Raw genomic sequence first — 10,627 nt, forward strand, 5'->3', positions numbered from 1 at the left:
TCCAGTTCACTAACTTTGAAACCAGGAATTAATCAATTCCTGACTACAATCTACCTGCAATGCATGCGGCTAGTGTCAGTCTGACTGAATGAAAATCATTATAAACTATTTATGTCACGTTAACGAAGAACAGCTGAAAAGTTTCCGGGTTTTCTGGTAGAAATTTCGCTCCAACTCCTCCCCTAGTTATTTATACTTTCTTTGCACTAATTGTTGAATAAACATTCATGTTGTTTCCGATGTCTGCTGGACTTCGGGTTGCATCGTGTCAGCTGTTCGGGATTCCCTCCGTGTTTCCCCTCAGAAAGCAGGAGGAGAATCTGCGCTTTCTGATTGGCTACCGGTCACATTCAACAGGCTGCGTCACTCTCCCAGTCTGGATAAATCCTTGATTTAGATCTTCGTTCTACAATCTTAGAACTCAGATTGTCGTTCAGGGTAAAAAAATCCCGTAGAGTGAACTATTGCATCATTCAGTCGGATTCTTCTCTATTTAAATCTAATTATTACTGAAGGGCAATAAACTATACAGACTTCATAATCTGCACTCTTTTGGTTGAATGCAGTGTTTATTTCCACTTTGGCTTTGTGTTGTTTAGTTTTTATTCAAGTACATTTATTGTTAATGGAGACTGAGAATCTATTTTATTTTTGTTTTTGGTTGTTTTATTTATTTTGTGTACCAGTCCCAGTGTTAAGTGTCTTTTGAAAGTAAAGTGTTTCTATCTTTGGCAGGAAATCGCATGTATTGTTACGTAATTTCCATTAAATCAATGTAAAAAGGTCTTCAAACAATATTATCGTTTATCGCAATAATTTTTGAGACAATTTATCACCCAGCAAAATCTGTTTCATGACAGGCCTAAATGTAACACTTTATGGTGTGTGTGGAATAAAAAGCAGACTCACAGGAAATAATTAAGAGTTTATTTCCAGTTGGGTCACTTTAAAACACTGAGAATCAGGATGAAGATCTTTCAAAACAAATACAGACATCAGTGCAACAGACATGTTATAGTGCCACCTGGCAGCAGAAGCAAAGCTGCGTCAACTCTTCTTTGGTCCCAGAGGAAACGTTTTGTTCAGTTGGTCCCATTTCTATGGATGTAGAGAGAAAACCAGGAAGAGGAGGAGAAGTTTTCCCTTTGCTGCTTCAGGAGTACATCGTCAGCTGGAGCCACTTTGAGACAGAGACAGTTCATGTTCAGACTCTCTTCAACTGATACTCTGCATGAAACACGTCTGGATACAACAAACCACAGTAAATCAGGCCCGAAACCTGGGAGTAGTGATGACCTCTGACCTCTGACCTGAACCTTGCGAGCCACATAAAGACAATTACAAAGTCGGCCTTCTATCACTGAAGAACATCTCCAGGATTAGAGGACTAATGTCTCAGCCAGATCTAGAGAAACTCATTCATGCGTTTATCTTCAGTCACATTGATTATTGTAACAGCGTCTTCACAGGCCTGTCCAACAAATCAATCCTCCAGCTGCAGCTGATCCAGAAGCTGCTGCTCCTGTTCTCACTAAAACCAGGAAGATAGAGACATAACAGCAGTTTTAAAGTCACTACACTGGCTCCCTGTAGCTCAAAGAATAGATTTTAAAATACTGTTGTTAGTTTATAAATCACTGAACGGTTTAGCACCACAATACATCAAAGATCTGCTGTTGTTGTATCAACCTTCCAGACTCTCAGGTTCTGGTTCTGGTTCTGCTCTGCATCCCCAGAACCAGAACCAAGATAGGAGAAGCAGCTTTCAGCATCTATGCACCAAAAATCTGGAACAAACTTCCAGAAAACTGTAAAACAGCAGAAACCCTGACTTCCTTTAAATCTCAACTAAAAAACCAGCTGATTAGAGTTTGATTAGAAATGTAATATGTAACAATGTGTTGTCTATTATATAATGCATGACTTTGTGTTTATGATGTAAAGCACTTTGAAATGCCTTGTTGCTGAAATGAGCTATACAAATAAAATTTGATTTGATTTATGACCTCTGGTTTTGTTGATATTATGACGTTTTTCTATTTCAAACTTTGCAGGAAAGGCTTTGAAACTCTGCAGGAATGATGAGCAAAACTAATGATGATGACTCAGGAGAAGGAATCATGTTCTAAAGAACAGTTTAACAAATAATCCCCTATAATTTACTCATATGCAGCTGGAAGGAAACGCAGTAACATTAACCACCAGCAGGCGGTTCATCAGAACGCCACCCCTCTGACCAGAGATCACATCATTAAAACAGGGCAAAGTCAAACCTCCTTGATGTCCAGGTCGATGGTGCCACTGTTGTCCTTATCCAGGGTCTTAAACGCTCCTGAGAAACAAACACAACACCATCATCAACATCATTTTTATCTGTCAAAGGTCCAGGGAGATGCATTTTAAAAACATGTTTGTTTCTTCATGGAGGAAACATTTCTGGTCATTCAGGGTCTGGAAGTCTGCTGAATTGATCACGGTCATCTTTATAGAAAGTTTCTAGGCAATAAGAAGTGTTATATCAAATATTTATTTTGGCAAAGCTGCAGAGCGATATGGGCGCTGTTTATAGAGTTATAGTCTAAAATTAACAGCAGATCATGAGAAAAAAGTCAAATTTTTACCATGTCATAAATAAATATTTTTAGATCAAATATTTAAAAGTCCAAAGTCAACCTAACAAAGTTTCACCTTTAGATGAATCTTTTGGATGAAATAAATTTGAATCAATCCATAAGCAGATCTTCTTGGGAGTAACTTACTGCACATGGCGTCCAGCCGCACCAGACACCCAATGAAGTTATCGAAGTCCATGTCTCCGTTCTCGTCGCTGTAGCGGCGGACAATGAGTTTGTAGAGCTGGTCGTTTAGAGGGAAACCTGGAACCAGCTGTGGAATCAAAAATCGTTCCCAAACGTCCGCGATCATTTAAGCTGGCCAGGTTTCTCACCTGCAGCCTGGAAGGCGTGCGGCAGCTCCCTGGAGCCAATCGTTCCTGAGCGGTCCTTATCGTGGGACAGGTAGATGTTCTGCAGACAGAACCAGAACCATGAACGACTTGCCACACCCAGAACACGGCCCTGGCGGCGGGGCTGCCTACCTGCCACTTCTTGATGTTGTTCCACAGATATTTAAACTCATGAAAGCCCAGTTTCCCTGTGCTGTCGCTCTGCAGGGGGTTGTGTCAAGGGTCTAAGGTCAAACTTAAGAGCAGAAAGAGAGCGCAGCCTACAGGCTGAAAGGATACATCCATGACAGCGACCATGCTCCTGCAGGACTCGATACCGAAGCCGTCAGTCTTCAGGTTGGAATCTGAGGAGAAACAAGAAAACAGAAGCTGAACGCTGATCTTTGCAGAACGACAACCAGGCAGCTGATGGTGGAGAGACGGAAAGGTTCTTACGCCTGGAGATGACTCTGTTCAGGATGTCCTTCAGCTCGTTGGGGCTCACCTCCATGTCCTGCTCACACACACACACACACACACACAACACACACCACACACACACACACACACACACACACACACACACAGACACACACACACACACACACACACACACACACACACAGACACACACACACACACACACACACACACAGACACACACACACACACACACACACGTGCGCGGTCAGAGGCTCTGACAGGAAACTGTTCTCCTTAAGGCACCATTCTCACTGTGAGACACAGTGGTGGCAGCATCAAGCTAAGGGAAGCTGCAACCTGAGGCTGGTATGGTTGAGATCAGAGCTGACTCATGGGTTAGAATGGTCTAGTCAAAGTCCAGACCTGAACCCAGCTGAGATTCTGAAAATTGTTTTCCATCAAACCTGCAGATGTTGCAGAGCAAGAGGAGGGTCTACAGAGTTCTTCAGATGCCTGCCATACTTTTCAGATTTATAGTTTCTGGAGACTTTTCTGCCCTACAGCTCCCTCTGGTGGTTATTGTCCAACATTGTTTTGAATTCCTTTAAAAGGGAAAACTGAGGAATCAGAAAATCCAAGACAGCCAACAGTAATGCTGAAGTGTTCATGAGTCGACATCGACATCAAAATGTCAACAAGTGTTGGTTATGACAAAATAATCATCTTTGTTTTCTGTAAAAATGGTTTGTTTATTTAAATTTAATCTTATAAACAATAATGTGTTAGGTCACAGTTAGCATGAAACAAGTTAGTTTGTGATGTCAGCTAGCCAACTCTGTGTTTTATTTCTTTCAGTTCAAGGGTGGTCAAGAAAAAGGCAAGGGTCAGAGGTCAATCTTCAACAAGAAATGTGCATTTCCTGTGAAAATGCAAGTGTGAATGGTGAATGCTCAAATGCTGAATGCTTTTGGCGAAAATGTCAAAGGCATTTGAAGCCTGCCTAAGATATGAACTGTGAAACAGAACTGACATTTTATTTTGTAATCCTCAATTCTGCCAGAAGATGTAGCTGTTTCCCCCATTTCTATGGGGTGAAAAATTAATAAAAAGCTTAATATTATAAAAAGTATGAAGGTTATGAACACCAAGAGATATGACCGGCATGAGGAGAGCAAGCTGAACAGCATAAAAGTTAAATTTTTAAAATAGCACAAAGTATGCAAGAGAAGAGGCGAAAAAAAGAGCAACCACAATAATAAAAATAATAAAGAAAAACAGGAATTCAAGAGTTCTTGAGTTTGTGCTAACAAATCACCAAAATAAAAAATAAAAAAAAAATACAAGAAGTCTGTGAGCACAGTGGTTCCACCAAGAGGCAGGAAGGGTCAGAGGTCATGTTCAGCTCATACAGACCGAGACATCTTCTGTCAGGACATGAATGTGAAATCAAAGAAATACATACATAGAAGTTAGTATTTATTTCATTATTTATTATTAGTATATTAATCCAGCAGAACCCAGTAATCCTGGGTGGGTTCTGTTGGGCACAGTCCAGGCCGTTAGCTCTGATTGTTTGTTGCAGCTGCTTCCTGCAGCAGAACTGCAGCAGGATTCGGGTTTCCGCTCATAAACAGTGAGTCACAGCCGATCTGACTCAACCCAGTTCTCCTTCTCTCCTCTGATGTTCTGCCACTTTCTGACTCACCATAGGGATCAGAACCACAGAGACAGAGAAACACCCAGAACCACTCCTCCCTATTGTCACTAAAAGCCAATCTGGGCCAGTTCTGGAGCTGAACTTAGTTATTTAACAGAACACAACTTTATTGACTTTTTCTCAAACTAACACTGAGAGTTTCTTGTTTCCTAAACACAGCACAGATCTTACTGGTTCCACCCACCAGAAGCTCAGCTCAGGTGACCATCATACAGAGCTGACTGGTTGAACTGGTGCACACACCCCATCTGATTCATACATACCCACACACTCACACACATAGTATGTAAAACGGGCACAGTCCCACAAGATACTCTGCATTGTTTTACTTTTTTCGCAGTGCAGAGGCGCTATTCTAGAATCTATTAAAACAAACACAAAGGAAGGCGATGATTATGATGATACTTCCTCTTCATCCTGCAGAGACACAAGTGTCCCCATGACAACCAGGAGATCAAATCCAGAAACGTGAACCTCTGAATTTCCTGTGAACTCGTGGTTCTCACCAGCAGCAATACTGATAGACTTAATGAATTTAACTTTGTCGTAAACAGTGAAAGCAATAAAGTCTGAAAGGCGTGTTGGGGGCTTCTAGAACATTCCAGTATGCAAGGACAAATGAGGATGCGAAAAACGTCCTCATTCTTTCCAAGTGTCCTGATATTAAAGGTGCATTATCACAAAAATGTTCTGATATGTCATGAAAACAAGTACACACACACACACAGCGCTGCCCTGCCAAATAATGTCAGGAATGCAGCAAAACGCCCTCCAGCCAGACACAGTCGCATGCTGCCCACAGACTGGGACACTGACGAGCTCTGGGGCAGAACCAGAACCAGAACCAGAACCTCCAAACCCAACTGGGCCGTCCCAGCGAGAACCGCCTGTCTCTGTTTCTCTGATGTTTGAGAAGTTTTGTGTGGATTGTTGAGAATTTGATGGGATCTGTAAGCAGAACCAGTTCTGGCGGAATAGAATGGATGGGTCCAGGGCGGGTCGGAACCGGTTCTGGAGGAATGGAGGGTGGGTCGGCAGGCGGGTGTGGTGAGAGGTGATGAAGCTGCTGACAGCTGGAGGACAAACAGCAGCAGGGAGGAGCAAAGCTAACCCCCAAGCTCATTCAGAACAGATAGCGCTTCAGCTCAGGTCAGAACCAGAACCCGGTTAGAACCTCCACTGCAGGCTGCCTGTTAAAGACTTTTTCCTTCCAGAAAACTTTTCCTCACACTTTTTATCAAACTAAATATAGTTTAGTTTGATTAATCTTTCATCCTGTGGTGCACATTTTATTTTGAAGCTCTGTGATTTTCTGGATTTAATCCCGGAGAGAAATTAAATGTCGTAACTCAGGTACTTGCAGTATCTTTAAGAATGATGAAGCTGTGGCAGGAAGCTTCTCCAGTAGCTGTCAGTCTGGATGACATCTTCAGCTTTTAGCTAGCAGGGCTAATCCACCTCCTTTGCTTTTGCTGAATTGTCCTCTGGGGTTAATAAAGCATATTCATTCATTCATTAATTCGTTCCTTCATTCAAGTTCTTTGTCGCTACGCTTAGAAAACCGCCAACGAATAGCCAATCAGAGCCATTCTCCAATATGATCGACTTTCTCTCTTGAAGTAAACAATACCTTGTTGCCGTGGTTACACAACAAAATAAGTATGATCAAAAATCCTTCCAAATGAATCCAGAACCAGAAGTAATAAATGTCCAATCAGGAACAATTCAACCAATCAGAGCCAGGCAGCCAGGAGGCGCTGTTCTAGAATTTGTCTATTAAAACAAACACAAAGGAAGGCGATGACAACCAGGAGATCAAATCCAGAAACGTGAACCTCTGGATTTCCTGTGAACTCGTGGTTCTCACCAGCAGCAATACTGATAGACTTATGAATTTAACTTTGTGTGTTTCTGGTGCGCCTGTAAATCTGACGCACAGCCACAGCCGCTAACAGCAGAGATGGAAGCTGCTGCTCTCAACCCACTGGGGGTTAATTTCTGATTCTGACGATCTGATTGGTGATGGAAAAGACGATGGTTGTTCTTGAGCTCATGTGTATGTTTGCTTCTGGTTAGCAGCAAAAATATGTTTATGAACTTAAAATCTTGCTTGTTTTGTTGATTGAAATGTGATCAAATAATTATTAGTGCTGCAATGAACTTCAATATACATGTCAACGTGTCCCATCACTAGTCTATGCTCAAGTAATTGTTACTCTGGTTACTGGTAATTAGTCGGTACCAGTAACTCTGTGTTACTGGTAATTAGTCTGTACCAGTAACTCTGTGTTACTGGTAATTAGTCGGTACCAGTAACTCTGTGTTACTGGTAATTAGTCTGTACCAGTAACTCTGTGTTACTGGTAATTAGTCGGTACCAGTAACTCTGTTACTGGTAATTAGTCTGTACCAGTAACTCTGTGTTACTGGTGATTAGTCGGTACCAGTAACTCTGTGTTACTGGTAATTAGTCTGTACCAGTAACTCTGTTACTGGTAATTAGTCTGTACCAGTAACTCTGTTACTGGTAATTAGTCTGTACCAGTAACTCTGTTACTGGTAATTAGTCTGTACCAGTAACTCTGTTACTGGTAATTAGTCTGTACCAGTAACTCTGTTACTGGTAATTAGTCTGTACCAGTAACTCTGTTACTGGTAATTAGTCTGTACCAGTAACTCTGTTACTGGTAATTAGTCTGTACCAGTAACTCTGTTACTGGTGATTAGTCGGTACCAGTAACTCTGTGTTACTGGTGATTAGTCTGTACCAGTAACTCTGTGTTACTGGTAATTAGTCGGTACCAGTAACTCTGTGTTACTGGTAATTAGTCGGTACCAGTAACTCTGTGTTACTGGTAATTAGTCTGTACCAGTAACTCTGTTACTGGTAATTAGTCGGTACCAGTAACTCTGTGTTACTGGTAATTAGTCGGTACCAGTAACTCTGTGTTACTGGTGATTAGTCGGTACCAGTAACTCTGTGTTACTGGTAATTAGTCGGTACCAGTAACTCTGTGTTACTGGTAATTAGTCTGTACCAGTAACTCTGTGTTACTGGTGATTAGTCTGTACCAGTAACTCTGTGTTACTGGTGATTAGTCTGTACCAGTAACTCTGTGTTACTGGTAATTAGTCGGTACCAGTAACTCTGTGTTACTGGTAATTAGTCTGTACCAGTAACTCTGTGTTACTGGTAATTAGTCGGTACCAGTAACTCTGTGTTACTGGTAATTAGTCGGTACCAGTAACTCTGTGTTACTGGTAATTAGTCGGTACCAGTAACTCTGTGTTACTGGTGATTAGTCGGTACCAGTAACTCTGTGTTACTGGTAATTAGTCGGTACCAGTAACTCTGTGTTACTGGTAATTAGTCTGTACCAGTAACTCTGTGTTACTGGTAATTAGTCGGTACCAGTAACTCTGTGTTACTGGTAATTAGTCTGTACCAGTAACTCTGTGTTACTGGTAATTAGTCTGTACCAGTAACTCTGTGTTACTGGTGATTAGTCGGTACCAGTAACTCTGTGTTACTGGTGATTAGTCGGTACCAGTAACTCTGTGTTACTGCTGATTAGTCGGTACCAGTAACTCTGTGTTACTGGTGATTAGTCGGTACCAGTAACTCTGTGTTACTGGTGATTAGTCGGTACCAGTAACTCTGTGTTACTGGTGATTAGTCGGTACCAGGCTCAGAAACAAGCCAAGGTTCATTAAGGGTTCATCGCGTGGGACTCGCCCAGTGACTTGACCAGCTGATTCTAACAGGTCTTGGTTCTTCAGTCCGAGGCGGTTCTGTTCAGACAGAACCTTGGAACCAGATCTGGTTCTAGTCTAGAGCTGATGTGATGAAACTCACGTCTCCGGCCAGCTGCTGGAAGACCTTCCGGAACTGCTTCTCCTCATCGTTCTCGTGAGCCTCGCTGTAGTTGAGCGGTCGGCGCGGCGGCGGCTGGTGGAGAAGCAGCCTGAGTCAGACTGAGGGAGAGCAACAGGGCGCCCTCTGGGGGCCGACATGTTCCCAACCCAGTCAGTCTGCTGCCGGTACTTACTGGGTCTGACGGTCTGAACTGAGACGGGTCGATGTTGCTGTGGGACGGAAAAACAGCAACTGGTTAGCTTAGCATCATGAATGGAAACCAATGGAAACCGTTAGCCTACGGCGCTAGCTGTTACCTCACAATGTTGATGATGCCACCGATCAAACTCTTGGTCAGAAACATGTTGAGGCCTGAGGAGACAGGAAGTGCATGAAAAGATGAGTTCAAAGTCTTCCTGGATTTCACGATTATGCCACATCTGAACGATGCGTTCAAGGACCTCTGGTCATTTCAGAAAATGTAATGATCTTTGCTTGTCTCTCGACACTACGCTAACTGCATCATTACAAACAACTGGAGCTGGATCAAACCTGAGCAGAACATTATGACCACCTGAGAGTCAGACACTGAAACATGTGTGACGTGGACCAGGCTGTTCTGAATGAATCCACTGGTGTTTTATGGGCTGAGCTTAATAACTGCTGCTGCCACCACCGTACTTCACAGCTAGGATGGTATACTCCAGTTTTTCCTCCAAATGTAAGATGGTCGTTACGTCCAAACTGTCTCTTCACGCCAGGACAGCAGAGAGGAAGTCATGGCGTCTTCCTCTGCTCGGCGTTTCAGGCCATGTCGGTACCAGACCCGTCTCACTGTGGATCATCATCATGAAACTTTTTGTTGTCTTCTAATTCTCCTCCTCACATTGTTGGATGATTTCCTTTGAATTTTTATCTACAAAAAGGTTGTGAATCAGCCAATCAGAAGCTGATAAATCCATGACATCATCATGTGGGCTTTTGCAAACGCTCTAAATTCTCCGTGGAGTTTAAATTGTGAGGAAAATCTGACAGAATAAAGGCTGATTGATGTTGTTTTGGCTTTTTGGACCTGAACTGGTCCAAAACGTCTCCTGAACTGGTCCAAAACGTCTCTAGTCCAAACAAACACTTCCAGCTGCTCCTGTAACTTTCCAGCACTGGGTGTGACGCTCCTGATGGTCAACAACAGAGCAAAGTTTAAAGCAGGACATTTTCCGGTACTTACAGGAGTTTTGCGCTTCAGGAGGAACCGAGACCAGAACCAGGACCAGAACCAGGATCAGAACCAGGACCGGAACCAGGACACGGAGCTGGAACTGCAGAGGACAGGCAGACTAGAGACGCTCCAGACACAGAGTCCGTAAAACCAGGCAGGCGGTCATCGTGACGTCACATTTATCCCGCCCACCAGCAGCGCCCATGTTACTAACGCGGATTAACTGTGTTGCGTTCAGGTCCAACAGGAAAAGCCAGTTCTTTTTTTCATGGCATAATGCTTTAAAAATTTGTTCATGAAGATGTTTTACATATTAATTTAAACTCAAAATAAAAACAAAAAAATTTGATATTTAAAGGACTGAAGTTGAACTCTCTGTATTTTAATGTAAATGTGTTTTCTTCATAAGAATTTATCACAGTACACATTTTTCTCACATTTTTCCATCACAGCAGAAAAAAAGATTTA

General features: G+C 42.6%; 1 protein-coding gene across 1 annotated transcript; it reads right to left on the reverse strand.

Annotated features, from left to right (window-relative positions):
- Positions 1–913: 913 nt before the first annotated feature.
- LOC129356345 (calpain small subunit 1-like) lies at positions 914–10,339 on the reverse strand. Its single transcript, XM_055025938.1, has 11 exons — positions 10,169–10,339; positions 9,258–9,312; positions 9,134–9,170; positions 8,941–9,033; positions 3,401–3,458; positions 3,245–3,309; positions 3,098–3,166; positions 2,948–3,026; positions 2,760–2,876; positions 2,274–2,332; positions 914–1,180 (listed from the first exon to the last, which is right to left on the reverse strand). Exons 2-11 carry the CDS (start codon positions 9,302–9,304, stop codon positions 1,154–1,156), a joined length of 651 nt encoding a protein of 216 aa, XP_054881913.1. The 5' UTR covers positions 9,305–9,312; positions 10,169–10,339; the 3' UTR covers positions 914–1,153.
- Positions 10,340–10,627: the final 288 nt, after the last annotated feature.

Source organism: Poeciliopsis prolifica, unplaced genomic scaffold (genome assembly GCF_027474105.1).
Source record: "Poeciliopsis prolifica strain line A6 unplaced genomic scaffold, Auburn_PproV2 SCAFFOLD166, whole genome shotgun sequence".
NCBI classification, from domain to species: Eukaryota; Metazoa; Chordata; class Actinopteri; order Cyprinodontiformes; family Poeciliidae; genus Poeciliopsis; species Poeciliopsis prolifica.